Source organism: Cylas formicarius, unplaced genomic scaffold, assembly GCF_029955315.1.
Source record: "Cylas formicarius isolate icCylForm1 unplaced genomic scaffold, icCylForm1.1 PGA_scaffold_9__14_contigs__length_23061073, whole genome shotgun sequence".
NCBI classification, from domain to species: Eukaryota; Metazoa; Arthropoda; class Insecta; order Coleoptera; family Brentidae; genus Cylas; species Cylas formicarius.
In genome coordinates this window covers 20,298,900-20,318,880 of record NW_026844365.1, presented here as the reverse complement: position 1 = coordinate 20,318,880, position 19,981 = coordinate 20,298,900, and the positions used below count along the sequence as shown (strand labels likewise).

General features: G+C 34.2%; 1 protein-coding gene across 1 annotated transcript in view; it reads right to left on the bottom strand.

The window, feature by feature from the left end:
* Positions 1-19,981, bottom strand: part of LOC132706954 (DNA (cytosine-5)-methyltransferase 1-like) — a 108,933-nt gene that overhangs the window by 49,460 nt on the left and 39,492 nt on the right. Inside the window, exons 3-4 of the mRNA XM_060678553.1 lie at positions 15,308-15,549; positions 8,624-8,947 (exon numbers count right to left, since the gene is read on the bottom strand). Coding sequence (XP_060534536.1) covers positions 8,624-8,947; positions 15,308-15,549 — 566 coding nt within the window. The remainder of the gene's footprint in view (positions 1-8,623; positions 8,948-15,307; positions 15,550-19,981) is intronic.

Genomic DNA, 19,981 nt, shown 5'->3' with positions numbered 1-19,981 from the left:
GTTTTGTTTGTTACAGCTATTATAGCTACTCGGATGACTGACTTCCATATTGGTGAAAAGTAAGCACCTGAGTCGCGGTTAAGATTGTTTGGTGGCTTATAGATTTCTATAGATTCTCGGATTTTTCGTTGGTAGAAAAATTGATTACATTCAAGAATTTTAGTTTTATCGAATAAAATTTCATGAATGTGTTCGGCAACTGCTGATGAGTTTATTTGTCTTAGTTTTTTTATTTGTTTTAGTTTTTTAGAAAAAAGTCCTCCGACACCGTCCATCCAAAACCAAAATTATGGAAATGCTTCATTGAATTGGAAACTCCCATTCTTTGATATTTTTATTAATAAAAATTAACATTTTGTCATTTAATATATAGAGATCCTACGCATACAGGTCTAATCCAAACCACTATTCGACCCAAAAATCATTGGTTATGAATAATTTTTAAACAACCAAATAATCTTAACCTTAATTGTTTGAAATAGTTAAATAAGAACAAACGTTGTTCAGATTTTCACATAAACATATTTAAATGACAGCTGTTTCGGCAACACCGTGCCTTTATCAAATGTGAATATCAAACAGTACCGATGTTTATAAATACGAAACAGGTATTAATTACTTCATGTGAGGTATTAAATTAAGATTTAACAAGGGGGGTCCATTCAAATCCAGTTGATCATTAAGTAATACATTCGAACCTCTCATTTTATTAATCTCCAATGCTTCTAGTAAATTTAATTTTATACTTTTTGATACAGTGTGTAAAATATCGAAATTGTCGTCAAAATTGTGTTTTTCTAAATTTAAATGTATAGCGTAATTAGAATCTGAACTATTGTTTTTAAATGTTCGTCGATGTTCGTTGATGCGTTTTTTGAGAGATCTACCTATTTGTCCAATACAAATCTTAGAACATGATCCGCAATTTAATCTATAGACTCCAGAATTCTGGGATCTATTAGATTTAGATTTATTGTTTTTAGCAAATTTTCCTAGGGTGTTATTAGTTTTAAAAGCAATTTTGAGGCCACATTTCGAGAGATGATCTCAAACTTTATTACTAGTTTCTCCTATGTACGTTAATGTTTTAAAACCTTGAGATTCAGTAATAGGGGATATATAGAATTCAAAGTTTTTTGAAATTGTTTCTTAGTTAAGATTTTATCTACCAGTGACGATTCATATCCATTGTTGAATGCTACTTGTTTTATAATATTTAATTTTTTTTCAAAGTTTATTTGCAGAAAGAGGGATAGTTATCAGCCTATGAATAAAATAATAAAAGGCAGCCATTTTGTGTGAACTCTCATGTATTATAGTGTCTGTGTGTCAAGTGTTATGGTATATTGAAAAATCTCATTTGTTTTGTGCTTTAGTTATCGCAAGTAGAGGACTAAGTGGGCTTCCCATAATTAGTCCTTCTTTAGAAATATAAAACTGACCATTAAATTAAAAGTAATTTCGGTCTAAACATATTATTATACTATCCAATAAATCTTGTTTAACGATTGCGCTAATTTGTTTTTGGATGAGCATGCTGTCTATTATGTTTATTAGATCAATAGGTGGAATACTAGGAAATAGATTTTGAACAAAGAATGAAACTAATAATGCATTAGGAGGGATATTAATATCTTTGACCTTGTTGACTAATTCAAAAGAGTTTTTTATTGTAAATTTAGGTTTGAAGTCTGTGTAATTTTCTAAAATATTTATTAATCTTGTGGACAGTTTGACAGATGGTGCTGTTACAAAAGACACAACTGACCTGATTGGCATATTCTGTTTATGTAATTTAATTAAAGAGTATAATTTTGGGGGTTGCGGATTCATTATTTTTAGTTAATATTTATCCGTCTTATTAAAAAGTGAGGAATCTTTAAGCAATTCTTTGATTTTTCTCTGGTATGTTTCGGTAGGGTCGTGTTGAATATGCTGGTATAGTTCTGGTTTAAGAAATTGATGGGTTTTAGAAATGTATTCTGAAGAATTAATAGCTATGACTATCTTTCCTTTAGCAGCTCGAGTAAATACTATATCGTTCTGGGAACTTTTAATTTTGATTGTTTTAATTAAGGGCATTTGGGAAAGATCTTGATGTTTTTTGCTAGTTGAAACTTGTGATTTAATTAAATTAGCTAAAATGTGTTTGTTTGGGTTAGGATTGTAATTGGCGATAGCCAATTCACACTCGACGCCTAAATTATCTAATTCCCTATTTGTGTTATATAAACATCGGTACTGTTTGATATTCGCATTTGATAAAGGCACGGTGTTGCCGAAGCAGCTGTCATTTAAATATATTTATGTGAAAATCTGAACAACGTTTGTTCTTATTTAACTATTTTAAATGAATTTCCATCAAGTAAAAGCCACTTCAGTACAACTTAATTGTTTGCTTGTTTATAGTTTTATCGAATAAAATTTTATGTCCGTTGCATCATTTTGTTGAGCAACTTCTAATGACCTTATTTGTTGTAGTCTGAAGGCTCTTTCATCTTTTTTGAGCCTGTTGATATTTTTAGTTCAGTCTCGGCAATGTATTCTTTGCCACATTTGCAAAGAATGATCGGGCATCTTAAACGGAATTTTGTCTTTGATGGATTGAAGATTTTTAGATAAGCGTTAAATCTGGTCTCAACGTTTTATTTCATAACAACTTTTGGTGTGTGGCCAGTGATGTTCTAATGCAACGAAGTACAACCGTGCCAAATTTGGGGTTGTTTTCAAACTCGTTGTCTTTGGACGATTGTAGTGAATTGTATTTTGTGATGGAACGATTAGTAATTCTAATGTGGATATGAATAGAGGAGAAGAGCAGCTCTAAGGTATTTTAATTCTGGGTTCAGTGACTCAGGTTGAGATAGTTTTAAAGCTCTCCCAAATATCGAAAGTTCTTAAGAAATATACCGTCAAAACCAAAAATCTCTCAACAACTTCGATAAGCCGAAGACAAAAGAGATACCAAAGATACAAGGAGTTTACAGCATTCCGTGCATATGCCGCAAAGACTATCCCAGAAAGACCGGACAAAAAATATCAACCAGGCTCAAAGGACATGAAAGAGCCTTAAGAAAAATAAACTCATCAGCAGTTGCCGAACACAATCATGAAACCGAACATCAATCTTTTTTGGTAAAACTAAAATTCTTGCATACAATCAATTTTTCTACCAACGAAAAACTTGAGAATCTATAGAAATCTATAAGCAACCAAACAATCTTAACCGGAAGTCAGGTACTTATATGGAAATCAGTCATCTGAGATAATGTTCATGCCCTTCCTTTAACTCCGCCCCCTCAAACAATATAAAGGAAGGTATAGAGTAGAATGCTCTGAAGAAGCCAACAGGATGGTGGAGCAATCCAGAAAATTTGTAAACCGAATTACAGTAGTCCGTGAAAAGTTTCTTAGAAAAATTAGAATATCCGACGTTTAAACGAGAAAAAAGGGCCCTAAGATGATACGAGACGTAATACGTAGCTGATCAGATAAATTATTGCACTGTCTAAAATAAAACGTGTCTCCTAAAAAAAAACTTAGAAGAAGGGAAACTGCATTATTAAAATCATAATATTTTAATTTAGATACGAGAAGTGAATGATGCATCTTATCAATTGCCTTCGAGTAGTCTAACCGAATAAGGATAATGTTCCTCTTCTTATCAAAAGCATACAAAATGTCGTCAAATGTTCCAAAATTCTTTCGAAAACGGCATTGAGTTTTTGGTATAATTAAATTATCAATGAAATGTATGTATAAATTTGATTATATAAAAAACTTTTAAATATTTAAATTTTATACTCATATCGCGAAGATCGTTAAACGACGATGGGTTTGAATTTCGTTTTCATATTATTTAAAATGTCACGTACTTGAGAAACTTTTGCCAGATTAAATGAAACAAGAAATGAAAAAATGATAATTGAAAGAAAAAGTTAACAAAAAATCTCTTGGTTGGAGCAAGATAAATAATTTGCTTAGAACTATTGTTACTCGACAAAATATTGAAACCCGGAGCTTTTTACAATTATTTTCTGAAGAAACCCTATTAATATAATTCTGATTTCCATCTCTTAGTTCCGATTTTTACCTCCGAAACAATCAGGTTTTAGATCTGGTTATAGTTGTGAAAGTATTCTGGCAGATGTAATAGATGACATTTTTAAATTTTATGAAAAAAGAACTAAGAAATTGCCAAAATTGGAAAAACAAAGGAACTAATAATACTGGGAGATTTTAATGGCAGAGTAGACCGTAAAACAAATAGTGAAGTAGTGTGCCAGTAAGACAATGGAGATAAAATTGTTGAGTTCTGTCAGCATAAGGACATAGATACGTATCCCCGGAAACAGCAGACAAGAGACCTAAAATCCGTTATTTTGCAGAGAAGTATAAACACAAGCCAGGGATTTGTAAAAACAGAGCTAATTGTCATATTGTCATATTGTCTCGTATTGTTTTATCCATATTTAACACTCCTTGATCGTCAACGCCTTCAAAAAATACAAAACAACTGTTGTAGGTTTGTGTATGCCTGAAGGAAATATGACTACATGTCCCCTAAAATTAACTTGTTGCTTTGGTGAGCATAGACAATTTATTTCAGTACCCATTCGCTTCGTTAATATACAAGAGCTCAAAGTCTTCTAGCCCTGCCTATTTAAAAGATTAGCTGTGAAACCCACAACGTAAATATTAGGGAGAATAGGCTAACTATCCCTCAACACAGATCTGCCCTTTACAAGCGGGAATTTACCTATAATACGGCAAAAACTTTTAATCGGCATAAACACTTATTTGCCCTATCATATTTAAATCTATTTCGAAAGAACATTAAAGCGGTGTTAATAGATAAATAAAGTGCTGATTGGACTTTTCGTCTTTTAATTAATCAGATAATTATTTCTATAAATACTTACATTCCTTTTCTTTTGTTTATATTTTATTTTTATTTATTAAGGGTTCTCTTGTTACAAATTGTATTGTCAAAAAGTTGTATAATATATAGATTAATTGTGTTGGATTAATGTTGAGTAGCTGACTTAGTCAGCTATACTTCGCCTTTGGGATTTTAGTATTGTATACTGCGTTTTATGTATATTGTGTATCTCAATTCTCAATAAAGACTATTATTATTATTAATTACACCATCTGAAATACTAATTCAAGGAGACGAACGAAACTCTATAAACAACTTATTTGGTGTATAAATCAATCAAACGACACCCCTATATCAGACGAATGGAAAGCATACACATCATCGCTGAATAAAAAAGGAAATAAGTTAGGTTGTTACAACTACAGAGGTGTATCTGTAACAAAGACCCTTAGTCCTGGAAGAACTATCAGAGACTTAATTGAAGCAGAATATAAGCAATTTGAGGAAGAGCAGCAATCGAGTTTTCGGGCGAACAGAACATGTACTGAAAACGTGTTTTCTCTGAAACAGATAACAGAAAAAAAATCAAGCACGAATGAAGAAAATCATCTTAAGTTTGTAAATCTTCTGAAAGCCTACGACACTGTTTCTATTAAAAAGTTATGGAATGACTCAGAGGAAACCAATATTAGCTTCACATTAATAAATCATCAGCAATAAAAATAGATAACGGAATATCACATCAGTTTACTGTAAATAAGAGAATACGTCAGGGAAGCAGCATATCACCCACCCATATCTTTAAGATATTTGTTGCCCAGGCCTCAAAGTACGGGAAAATGGAATCAAAATAGGTGACACACTTATACACCTTACCATTCGCCGATGATCAAGTGATAATAGCCAATGACAAAAACAACTTGCAATACACTGTGGTTTAGAACTCAATACCCTAAGTTCTTGTCCATGGAAAAGGAACTGTTTAATATTCAATTGGAATCAGATGAAATTAAATTAGGTAGCTGCTACCAAATATCTGGGAGTTGACTTTTTATTTATGAATGGCTTATTAAGAGTAGTCTGCATTATAATGCAGGGACGTGGAGAGTCACAGAAAGCAAACGAAGAAAGCTGTATTCTGAAGATCAGAAGAGAAAGAATTCGAAAGAATGAGAGTAAAGGGTTTTTTAACAACTGACATTGAAACAAAGCAACTCATATGGTTTGGACATGTCCAAAGGTCACCAAAACTGGTTATCGAATGAGTACCGCCAAACCGTAGAAACCATGAAAGAAGGAGCGTCCAAGGCAATGAGTTCGCGATATCTGAGATAGAGGTCATGGAGTGACAGACTCGCATAGAAAATAGGCTTTGGACAAGGTCCTAGGACGTTCTGAATCCAATGTTATATAGGATGATAAGAAAATTTCCCCCTTCGTTTTACTTGGTTCAGCAATCATGAAATCCTCATTTTAATTCTTCATCATATGTGATTCAGTGGTCTTGTAAATTCGTATCAACTTTTGTTAATTGTCAAAACTAAAAAAGCGATCTTAATGAATAAAAGTAGAGAGAACATTAAAAACAAATTAAAGATTGCATATTGCACCGGATACTAAATGACTTCTTTGCTATACTTTAGTGATGTCATAGTTTAATCATTATAACAGCGTATGAGTTTTATAATATTCTATCACGTTTGTATTCTTAAAGTCTCTAGTGCTTTTTATGGTTTCTACCAGTACCTTATTAACATGCTGAATAAAGAATAATTTCGAGTCGAGAGAGATTTGTCAAAAAGATGATGGTCATATTTCACAGCTACACTCACGGCCGTAAAAGAGGCTACATTACACTTAGCTGTATTAAGTTGCAACTATTATTTAGAGACCAATTGTCGATTTGCTCCAAATTACGCTGGAGAGTAAGACAATCCTCTGAACACCGGATTTAAAAAAAAACATCCTCCACATATATCAAAATACTGATATCAAGGTCTTTACCAATGTCAATAACGGCCTCTTGAGGAACGCCGGAGGACGCAACGTATTCATCGGAAGTTATAGACGTACGGATTGCGGTTAGGCCAGTATGGAGGAAACAAATGAATAAGCGATTCAGAAAATCGAAAAACACGAAGGTTATTGCCTAGAATTTTGTAATCTAGACTACCAAACGCTTCTAAAAAATCAAGATATATTACGTCCACTTGAGAACCTTCATCAATAGCGGTAGAAATATAGTGAGATTTGGTCGTTAAATTGCTAACTGTAATTAAAACGCCGATATTGTTGAGGGACTATTCGGATTTTGGCAATACGAAATATTTTATCCAATAATAGAGATTCCAAATTGCAGAGTTACAGCCTTTTTTGTAGACGGGAATAATTTTAGACATTTTTCATTCCCAACGGTTTGGTTTCTCAGACACAGATTAAAAAGTATTGCAACGATTTCAGCCAAAACAAAAAGACAAGTCATATATAACGAATGCTGGAATTATATTTCGACCCATTGCGAATTTAAGTCTAATCACTATAAGAGCTTTTTCCATCTCATATTCAGATAACTTTTTTATGTTTATGTTATGTTTTATGTGGCGTGAATTACTAATACATAAAACTGGTTACACCTGAGATTTCTCTTTTCTTTTTAATCAAGGACCAACAATTTTCAGGATCTTTTTTAATGTCATATTCAATTTTCAGTAGATAGCTTTTATAAAAGTCCCTAATTTCAGATTTTATCTTCGAGCTAAGGCATTTAAAATTTTGAAATTCTGAGGGACTCCCCGTACTTCTGAACCTTCTGTGTCATACAGCTTTTTTTGTATTGTATATTATATTTGAATTAAACCAGGGAGAATACTTATTATTAGCCGACTTCCCATAACGTTCCTACAGTTTATCAGAAAACATGGAAAAGAAATGACCAGTCCAAATTTAAAAACATATCGTACACGAGCAGAAAGTTAGCTTTTTTAAAATTAAAAATATTATCCAGTGACATAGGAAAGTCGCGTTTTCTATTTGAGGAATTAGGGAATTGAAGTAATAGAAGAATTACACATCCATTGCGAGAGGTTCATACAGTGCATAGAGTTGCTAAGCAGCAATCTAACACATTGATTCTCTGTACCAGTGTCTAGAAAGTCGGAGTATGCAGGAATCGCCCAAAATACATTAATTTTTACCATACAAAGTCTCTAAAGATACATTAAAATCGGAGAGGTTTTCTAAAAAGAAAGTAGTCACAGGTGCGCCCATGTAAATTACCAAAATAAAAATTGTAAAATAATCAAAACTTCAAACTGGACAACAAAACTACTATGCCACTGCATCAAAGAAAGCATTTAAAAAGGTCATTTTTATACTAAATTGCAAATCCGATGAATCAATATGCTTCCTTAACAGACTTTTCTCTGGCACTATTGACCCTGAAAAATAAGTTAGAAAATTACCTTTCCGGTAAGCAAAATGTTTGACTGGCAAGATTTGATGATGATAAGTAAACCTTTACTTAGATACTTCCCCGTCTTTAATTCTCTCCCACTCCCATCCCAAGCCTTGTCTGTTTGTATGTCTGTTAATATGCTAAATTTTGGGCTGTAACGGTACCTGGCTGTGCCAGATGTCTGACTTTTTTAGTCTTTCGCTGGGAAAATTAATTACGGATATGATAATATAAATTTGGCATTATTAATGGTTAAAGCAATAAAGCTATATTTTGTTTTTATTTACGTTTTCGGACTTGTCTGGGTCTTCATTTTCCCGGTAGTCTCCGGATTCGAAAAACACCGCAGATCCCACACTGTAGATTACTCCTTGCCATTCGAAACAGCGTTTATCGGTCGTCAATTTAGGCGCGTCCCTGCTGTCCGTTTCCTTTTGCCAGGCGCAGGAAATGCATTCTGTGGTTTTGTCGTCGACAATATCGAGGAATCTGCTCCTATCCGAGTCGCATATTTTCGAAAAATAATAACTCACGCCGTCGTCGTTTTTGAACGGCCGTTTATTACCTCCGTTATTTTTCCATAGTTCACGGTTTACATACCGGCGAACTACCTGAAATAGAACTAATTATATTATATCGACTCTCAAAAGAAGTGACTTAAGTTAGCGCAACAATGCACCATGGTGTATGGAAATATGGCGGAAAATCTGAAACTTCCGGCTTCGTTTTATTTTTTTATATCTATTTTAAAACTGAAAATACATTCTCATTGGAACTTTTTAGGCTTCATCTTATGGATCCTGTACGAGGTTACAAGGGTTTTCTCAAATTCTAAATATTAAACAAAAACTTTTATACCATACTAAGCTATGAATTTTCAAATTTGTAGATAAAATTTTAATATTTAGTGCATTACTGTGTCATTAAAAATGAACCCTACCAGTAAAGAAAAACGAGATATGGTTAAACTTTATTATAAACACGAGAGAAACGATGTCAAGATATCGGAAAGGTATTTGAACATGTATGCTGCAACCTGTTTAAATTAATGGTTAGAAATCTCGCTGAGTTTGCTTGGTTTGAAAAACTAAGATAAATTTATGAATGCAAAACTAATGAGAAACTTCAAAATATTTTAATAATCCTAACAATAATAATAGCTATATGCAAGGATAATAAATAAATTACAAAATGTTGTCAGTCGGAGTCTCTCCAACGTATGCTGGAAACTCCTGGTATCTCAAAAGGAATTTGGCAACGTTTGATATGTGGTCAGCGATGTTTTGAATGTAGAGAAGAATAACAGTGACAAGGTGACAAGTGTGGGGTTGCTTTCGAGCTCATTGCCTTTGGAAGGTTGTGGTGAAGTGTATTTTGGGATGAAACGCTTAATATCTCTAATGTGGAAGTTATTAGAGAGAAGATCAAATGTAAGTTGTTTTAATTCTGGGTTCAATGACTACGGTCGAAATAGTTTTCCGACTCTGTAGACAAGATTGTTAATAACCGATATTGCCGATGATTGGTGATAATGAAGAACCCATAGCTGTTTCCGATGTTTGTTCAAACATTTGACCGTTATAAGAAAAATGCATTCCAGAAAAGCATTTTTTTTATAAAGTGCGATTTAATAATATTGAAATAATGTTGACAGTTTCAGGAATAGGGACCTTAGTACGTGGAAATTAACCATTTATTGAAATGATAGGAAAATATTAGTTTTCCCTGTAAAGGGTTTCAATACAAAAGCTAGATATTGGGCTAGAGAATTGTTCTATAGAAAATCTCCTCCTATTTCATAAAATAAGCTATTGCTCTGATATACGATTTAAGGGAATGCTTACTCCGCCGATGCATGCAACTGAAATTTTTAAAAACTCGCTTTTACAATAATATTGTTTCATGTTTAAATAACGCAGGCCGACGAATCTATTCTGGTTTAGTATTTTTTATATTTTTGGAGTTACAGGGACTGAACTAAAAAACAATGTTTCTATCGCGCAAAATTTTTGAATTAATTTTTGAGAAAATGTCAAGACTTTCTAAAAATATTTCAGATACGTTTTCCTATTTGTGCGGTTTTTTTGTGCTTACGAAATTTGGACAAAAATTACACCCCTGTTTAAAAAGCAATACTAAGCCTATTTTTTAAAATAAAAATTAGTGACCTGGACAAACCTTGGGCGCCACATATTGTTTGTAAGTTATGCGAGAAAGGTATAAGACATTAAAATATGAAATGATATAATATGATATGGAGAGAACCCCCCGATCACTAGTTCTGTATGTTCGTGGATTTAGTACTAAAAAACTGCAAAAGTCTGCAATTAGAGCAGTGGACCCACGTGGTCCAGGTGTCCCAATACCTCAGAATCCAGCCAACTTAGAAGAAGATACAACCAGTTTTCCTAAACCTGAAGTAGATTGAGATACCCTTAGTGATGTTGGAATGTTTCTCAGTAACCACCGTTATTTTTACAATCAGAACTTGATGACTTAGGAAGAGACTTAGGTCTACCTAAGGGTCCTTCCGATATTTTAACATCCTACCTTCGAAATAAAAATTTACTGACACAAGAATTTGGAATCTCATTTTTCAGGAAGCGTGAGTCAGAATTTATAGGCTATTTTGAACAAAGTGGTTTACTTTTTATAATAAGAAACTTGGTCAGACTACTGAGGCCTGAAAGCTTTTTACTGACTCATCCAAGAAAACCCCTAAAGCTGTTCCTTTGCACAACGGAAATGTTCTTACTTTTGTACCTATTGCTCATTCTGTGCAAATGAAAGAATGCTACGAAAATCTGGAACTACCGTTGTGAGCCTCCCACTAGGTCAACAGTCATGATATGTACCCCTCTTTTTTTTGGTGAGACAATGGAAACAAAAGAACTGACCACACCGTTGCATATTAATTTAGGACTGATGAGCAGTTGGCTCAAGCTTTAAATAAAGATGAAGCGTGTTTTAAATACCTATGTGGAAAATTTGCAGCTCTGTCCGTTGCAAAATTAAAGAAAGTATTTTTTGTAGGTTATTAAATAAGGCGATTAATGGAAGATCGTGAATACCATGAATACGTCTGAAGAAGCCAACAGGATGATTGGCGAAACGTCAGCAAGTTCGACTCAGCAAAAACCGACACAGGAGGAATCCAGAAGTTTTGTAAAAAGTATTACAGTAGTCTGTCGAAGTTTCTTTGAAAATTTTCTTTTAATCTCGAAAATGTATGTACCTTCTAATTTGTATAGGCAATTTTTCGTATTGTACATTTTCTGTTAGAGTTTGGTTGTCTGCTTCTCCGCTAGGAAATCTTTAAAAAAAAGGAGTATAACCCTTTTTTTATTAACAAATTATACAAATTACCTAAAATATAGAAGTACACTTAATCTAAACAAAACTATGGCACATATTCTTTCCAAGCCTTAAATACATTAAAATTATAAACAAAAGCAACTACTTCAACACTGTCATGACATTTTTTGGTCTGTATCTAGTTTTGTCAGAATAGAACAATCCATATACCATATACCAAATTTTGATACTGCATCCAAAAACATATATATTACAAGCAAATAATTTTCATTATTATTGATGAACTCCCAGGCTTCTAGCCTGCACCAGATGTGACCCCCAACATTCTTAAACAGATAGTTACATTCAGATGTATTTGCGAAAAATCTCTACTCTGTATAATATACTTAAAAGATGTAGGTGGTGAATGTAGTAATCATAGTGTTCTCAATACGTAGCTTTCAATACTTAAAAATAACGGACTCTGGAAATCTAGAATTGAAACTGCACTGAAAGTTCATATGACCAATCTTTATGCCTCGTCAGGTTTCGTGCAGCCACGATATGAGATCAACTCAAACCAAACGGTACTATACGATTATGTACTATAATAGAAAGTATATCGTCAAAGCATTTTCAAATTGAGGATGTCAAACTTATTATATCAAGGATATCTTAATTTTGAGACAATTATTTTATGGACCTATGTAGAACAAGTATGTTGCGTTTTGCCAGAAAATAGTACGAAATAGGTATTGCTTCTCCTTCTAAAATTATGTCATCATTTTTAATAGGCAACGCTTTCGAAATAACGGAATCTCAGAAGTAGAATTTGCAATTAGAAATAAACATTTTAAAATAAACTATTTACCACATTTATCGAAATTATAACTTAAAAAAATCATATTCATTTTCCAAGCATATTGAAATTATTAATTTAAACTGGTGTCCTTTAAGTCCAATTAAGAATTTGTTTTTTTCTTTTAATTCACACCAGCCTTAATAAATCAATCAGAAACCTTTAAACCTGAACTTTTATGATAAATTATGGTCTGTTCATAGATATAAGAAACTGATCAGTTGCTTTTGAATGGAATTATGCAAGGGTGGTCATTAACATACAATGCAACAAGACCTAAAGTTTCGGAATTTAAATTCAGGTAAAATTGTAGTCCGTAAGAGAAAATAATTATATACCTTCCTGTGTTTAATATTCTTTGATTTGATATTCTACTTAGTTTAAGTTTATTAGCAATCATTCTTATTTCGTGTGTAATACAGCGTGTGTTGAGTCGTGTGCGAATTATGCAAGATATGTGCGAGACCAGTGTATCTCAGGAGATGCTTCCGCCCAAATGTAGAAAACATTATTCTATTGAGACTAAGGAAGTTATAAAGAATGTTTATTTGACTCTCATCGAACGTTTTGCCAGCAAGCAAGCATCTTTAGAAGAAACGGCCACATTGACGAAAATTCCAACATGAACTGTATGGAAAATTGTGAATAATCCCATTTCAGCGAGCAAAAAAAGAAGCGATGCTGCCATTTTCTCGAGTGTAGATGAAAGTGATCAAGATATAATACGGCGTGAAATTTACCAGTTATACGAGGAACCAAGCGTGCCTACATTAGATATCTTAATTAGGAGGCTTGAAAAAGATTAAACCGGTGTTAAATGTGGCAGAACTACGTTATGTAAGTGTATTCAACACATAGGTGTTAGATTTAAAAAAATTGACAAAAGGCAAGTTTTAATGGAATCTTTTAGAATTAGGAAATGGCGACTGGAATATCAGATGATACGGATTCTCCTCCCCTTCCATGCACCACCTGCACTCCTGGTCGTCTCCAATGCCTAGCAAGCAAAGATGCCTCCTAAGCCTGCAATGTCCTGTGTAGGCCTCTGTTAGTGCTCTACACTCCCATCTGGTCACTCTAAGCAGCTCCCCGGTCCGTGGAAGGGCAGGCTCATCCATCATAAGCCTCGCCTGCCTCATTCCCGGAGCAACTCTCCAGCCCACCGCGGCCCGGTCTCTCGCCCAGGCTTCGAGAGCTCCCCGCCTCACACACGGGGCGATCCCCAAGCGGAGCGACACTTATGATACCCTGAAAAAGGGTTGAGTTCACTTAACTGGTAAGTGTAAAAAAAGCGCCATCAAAAAGAGGTAAAAGAATAACTAATTTGCATGCTGGCTCTAAAGATGGTTGGATTCCAAATAGACTTTCTCTGTCTGCGAAAAATATTAAAGATTCTTCTCTGGATTATCATGAAGAGACCACCACTGATTTATTTGAAAATTGGTTTAAAAACAACTACATCCAAACATTCCTCCTAATAGCGTAATTGTAATGGACAATGCAAGTTATCACAGTAGACAGTTGACTAAAACCTCGTCCTCATGTGACACAAAAGCAGCAATCCAAAACTACATGTATAACACCGACATTTATTCTCACGAAGATTATACCAAAAAGCAATTAATTGAGGTTCTACAAAGCTTGAACCTACAGAAAGAATACGTCTGTGATAATTATGCAAAAAATCTATGGCATTCAGTTTTAAGGCTTCCACCTTACCACTGTATATTTAATCCCATTGAACATGTTTGGCACCAACTGAAATCTCCATTCGTCGTAACAATGTTTTCCCCGTGTTCACTCCAATGTCCTCAAGCTTATAGAAACCGAAGTTTTTAACATCCCTCCACAACGTTGGGCAAATTTTGTTAAACATATAGAAAAAGCAGAACAATCGTATATCCATATTGCAAATAACATAGAACAAATGAAAATTAGAACAGACGATGATAGCAATAATGAAACTGATATAATATGTGAATAATTTTAAGTAACCTAGGTAGGTAATAAAAATAATTTGTAATTTTATTTTAGATTTAAACATAAATAAATACATAAATAAATAAATATTGTCTAGTATCTTTCCTAACAAAACCCTAAATAATTAAATTCTAAGCGAAGTACGGACCTGTTCGGCCAAATTTCATTCTTACAGCTTGCACGGGTCTTTCCTTAATTCGTATCAGTTAGTCACTTTCCTATATCTATGAACAAACTTTGCCTTGTAATATAAAACGCCTTGCAAGCTGTCAAGCATCTACTGACAATAAACTGTTTTTACAGTACTGATGAATACCTAAAATTCAAATTTTAAACCCGCGTTTACTTTTACAAATTTCGTGACTATAAGTTTTGTACTTTTATGATGAATTGTTTTATTATCCTAATATCTATTTTTTTATTTTCATTTAACTTGCTACACATATATTTCATATAATGTGGTTAAATATATATACCTAAACCTAAACCATTATAATAATCTTTAACGGACTAAATCTCACATTTTTGTCACAATTTTAACTCATTTATTATTGTTATTATTATTTATAATTACAATTGTCATCACTCAATTTTTTATTGCACCAATTATCTCAAATTCAATTGCAGGGATTAATAAGAATGAGTCTTATATTTGTGGAAATATCTTCCGCATTTTATTGAACTGGCGTCCTTATTTCAAACGATCTTGTCAGCTAGCCATACAACCTGCACCCAGATGCATATCAAGGGCTTTATTTTGACTAACGAAAATACTTGTAAGCCTTTTTCCTTGGTTTTTGTACAGCTTGTATCTAAATAAAAAATATACTGAAATTACCTTTGCTTTGCTCGATATGGCGCTTAAATAAAGATCCACGCATCCGTGTACAAGAAACAATTCTCTCGGATCTGAAGTGTCACCCATTATAGTGTCGGTGCCACGTTCGTAAAAACCCACGTGGGCCATTTTTTCACCATCCTCCCCTTCAAACATGTAGACCACGTATCCTATTCGTGATGGTTTACTTGCTTCGTCAGAACCGATCACTATATGGTCACCTTGATTGATATATAGATTTCCTAAAATCAGAGAACTTTGTGCGTATCTTTATTTGTTAATTTAGTCAGTGCACCATCCTAGGAGACTTATAAAGTACATAATTTAAAATTTGTATAGATATCATCACACGAGCAAGCCAGGGCAAGGTCAGAGGGAGCAATGAAAGATCTCAGATGCTTCTATAACAACTACCGTTTCCTCTGAAATACGTCAAGCTTTCTACCAAGATTGTAGACTTCATTACATTACAAAACTAAGCACCTACTAATATTATTATATGCAAAAACTCTCCGAAAAAGTTACTGGTCCCGAAACTAGTTTGAGTAAACCATGTAAAAGAATGGAGAGTTTAATCTGTTTAAAAGAAAATTTATTGAGATGTGCTGTATATTAGAGTGTCGAAGTTATTTTAGAAAGAAATGTTAAATACAAAAGTTTCATATAGGACTGAAAGAAACAATTTAAAATTATGTTAACTTATTCATAAATATGCGGGAAAACAAACTTATATGCTTTTAAATGGAAAGCCCAGTAGTAGATACTCCCTATTATATGCAATCACCCAATGATGGATTATTATGGTCTACGAGGAGTATTCAAAAAGTAAGGTGACTTTTAAATTTTATCAAAAAGTATTTATTTAATAATCAAAATTAATATTGTCCCCTTCAAAGTAATCCCCACAGATATAACACAATTGTGCTAACGTTTTTCCCAACCTCGAAGCACGTCTGGTAAGCACTTTCTGGTACAGCCTTGAGTTCTTCCAGCGATTTTCTCTTCATTGCCTCATTCGTTCCAAGCCTCCTCCCTTTCATGGATTTCTTGAGTTTTGGGAACAGGAAAAAGTCGCAAAGGGCCATATGCGGTGATTATAGTCTCTGAGGTAAACGCAAACAACGATGAGTGAGCAGGTGCACTATCGGGAAGTAAAATCCATGACTTGTTTTCCCACAATTCCGGACGTTTTGTTCCTATTGCTTCTCGGTAACGGTGCAACACTTCAACTTTTTTGACCGTGCGACCTTGTGGTAAAAACTCTTGCTGTTTTACGCCATGATAATCAAACAAAAGTTGGCAAAACCTTGATATTTGATCGATCTAGACGTGCTTTTTTCGGTTTTGGCGATTCTGGGTTCTTCCATTCTGACGACTGGGCTTTGGTTTCGATGTCATAACCATATATGGTCTGTTCATAGATATAAGAAAGTGACAAATTGCTTTTGAATATAATTATCCAAGGGGGGTCATTAACATAAAATGCAACAAGATTATTACCTAAAGTTTCGGAATTCAAATCCAGGTAATCCAGTCACCAGTATTTGATGGACACGGCAACGAAGGGAGATAAAGGCAAAGGCAGTTCTAAGGCCGGCTATATACAGCCAAGTATTGCTTTGTTAAATATTAGTGGACTTCATACAGCCAGGTACGGGGCAACTCAACAACAACTTATATAAACTCACGAGAATACATAAATCACTGGATAAGCTAGCAACAGAGTTTTAACCAAAAATACAGCACTGGAACACTAGGCAAGAGAAATAAAAAAAATTAAAACATTTGCATTCTACACTGGGAACCAAGCGTTAAGAGGAAAGGTACAATCCAGCAGTATAACCTCCACGTTGGTTTTATAATGCACCAAGGCGCAAATACCACCAACGAAAGCGCTGATTAAGTGGCCAGTGAAAGTTCATTGCCCAGAATTACGCCAGACAATGGATGACAAAACAATCCTAGCAAGAGGAGGAGGACATCTAAAATTGTGTGCCTATATCAAAGTCTGTCGAGAGTGCGAGTCGATCTGTTCAATATATGTATCACTTCGGGCTTGCCCAATAATATATGCAGCAAATAAAGGTGTATACGCTCAATGGGTTTGCCTGTTTTTTATGAAGTCAAAATTTCGCCCATAAATGTATGCTTCATCAGTGTTATTAAGAGAGAACAGTCCATCACAAACTGAGCTGGATTATCCGCACGATAATGTGGCAAAGTATCCTTTAAAACAAAATAATACAATAAAAAATGCGACATTGAGTAATATGGGTTAAAAGCATATTGGTTTAAAAAGAGTGGTTAGGACTTAAGTAAGAACTGCGTCAAGATAATAACCATTAAATACACAAAAACCACCTAACGAGCGAAGCTCTTAGTACATTATTATTGGGCAATCCCGAAATTATTGTGTTGCTCTCTAGTTACCAGTAGCCCGTTACTTGAACTGAGGTGGCTTTTACTTGATGAAAATCCATTTATCAAAATAAATAAGAACTAAAATTTCAGATTTTCACGAAATTATATATTATGACATGACAATTGTTTCGACAACACCGTGTCTTTATCAAATGTTTCATATTTGATAAAGACACGGTGTTGTCGAAACAATTGTCATCTCATAATATATAATTTCGTGAAAATCTGAACTTTTAGTTCTCATTTATTTTTTTTAGCCCGTTATTGTCTCCCCACTTCTCTTATAGAATTGGTTAATTGGTAAAAGCTCTATATACTTACCCACTCTAGCATATTTAAAGTGGCCACTTTTGCTTACAGAATTCGGATATTTGATCCACTCGACAGTTTGGTCCTCGACAGTTTTTCGTCTTTTAAGAGGTGGGAGTGACCTTGGAGTGAAAAACAACAACAACCAACATAAATAAGAGAAAAACGATGACCAATATGATCATAACATTGACAATTTCAGTTTTTTATTATACAGAGTGAGCCAAAAAGTTGAGTTGAATAGTTGACGACATTTCAACTCATATTTCATTAAAACTTGGTAAGTACAATCGTCCCCTTTGGTTGCAAATTCAATGTAAATTTGGGAAAAATCATACCAGCAGAAAAAAGAAGCGTCCTGTAGTTTATTATCCCCTTAACTTTGCCGAGTATAGTTTCTTTATTTTCTTCATTATATTATTTTATAAAATATTTCGCTTCAATCTTAGTTCCGTATTTCCCTCCTCTCTACTATAACAATAAAAATCTGCCAGTGATAGCTTACTGCAAGGGCAGTCATCAATATTTGATTGGCGGTGTTCAAACATCACTGAACTCAACCAGAGATGACTGGAAAATGGTCCGCCGATAAAGACGAAAATAATCTTGTATACAAACGACTCAAAAACTGAAGAAGAATTAGAAATCTAGAGAATGTAGTGGTTCATTCTTTGACAAAGTCATTCACTCTACTTTTACAAGTTTCTCTGTCTTTGGCCCCCAGGACTAACTCTTGAAATGGTCTCTTCAATTTTTCCCCTCAACTTTACAATGGTTTATGAGCTTCTCCGTCTAATCGTCTAGGAATTATGAAGTTCCTGGAATATAAACACGTTCGTCTATGTTCTGTCCATCACATATTGAGCTTTTCGCGCCAGCACATCTTATAATGTCTCATCATTCAAGACTTGGGGATCGGAGCATCTTGTAGCTTTTCTTTACGGACTTGCCATCTGTTGTAGTTTTTTTGTCCACTTTCAAAATTTTGGTTTCAGGTATATCAAATTCAAGTATAAATTTCTTCTATTGATGGAAACAGTTCAGGTCTCTCCACAGAGAGGTTGAAATTCAGATGAGGAAATGTTGAGTTTCACAAAACATTTAATATCATGGTATAAACTGGCCATCAAGAATATGAGATGTTTTGAAACTTTACGGAAAGCATTTTTCTTATTAATAGGGCATACGTAGAATGGAATATCGCCCCTGACAAAGCCCGCCTTATCTGGTAGTAATATCATCTTACTGGCGTGTGAAAGAAGGACTATAATGCCATAATTGTCACATTCAGTGATAGATCCTTTTTTGTAGAAGGTCTTCACTGAACACCTAGTCCACTCATCTGGCCACTTCAGAGTATGCCATGCTGTTGCTTGTAGTATCTTTCCAGTAATGTTATTAAGGCGCTTTGTTGCTTTGCTTTGTCTGCCATTCTTATTTCATTTTTTAAGACATCCGGTTCCTCTGAGTTCCCCTGGGGAGTTCTGACCATCATTTGCATTATAATATCCGCCTACTATTGCACTCAACTTTTTTGAAACCTCTGAAGGATGTCCATGTTTGAATTACTAGCGGTGTCCCATAGTTGGATGCCCTAAGTACGTATTGGTTTCAGGGTAGCTATATATAATAACACTTTTTTGTTTAAGGACAGGTCAGATTTACGGTCAATGAGCTTAGTTTCTCTGCTTGCGGAAGTTCACTGCTGTTGATAATCACTGGAAGGCATGTTTTTTACGTAATGAAAATGTTACGTGCTTGAATTTTGTTTCGTTGGTTTTGAATCGCCATATTTTTAGCCAATGCGATAATTAAATTCGTTTGTAGATTTCTTGAAGCCATTGCCGGATTAGTGTGTAAATTGCTACAGTTGTAGTTTTTATTGTTGGTAGCTCTGCTGTATATAGTGAGAGTTGCAGTTGGTAGTGCGGATGAGTGAGGAAC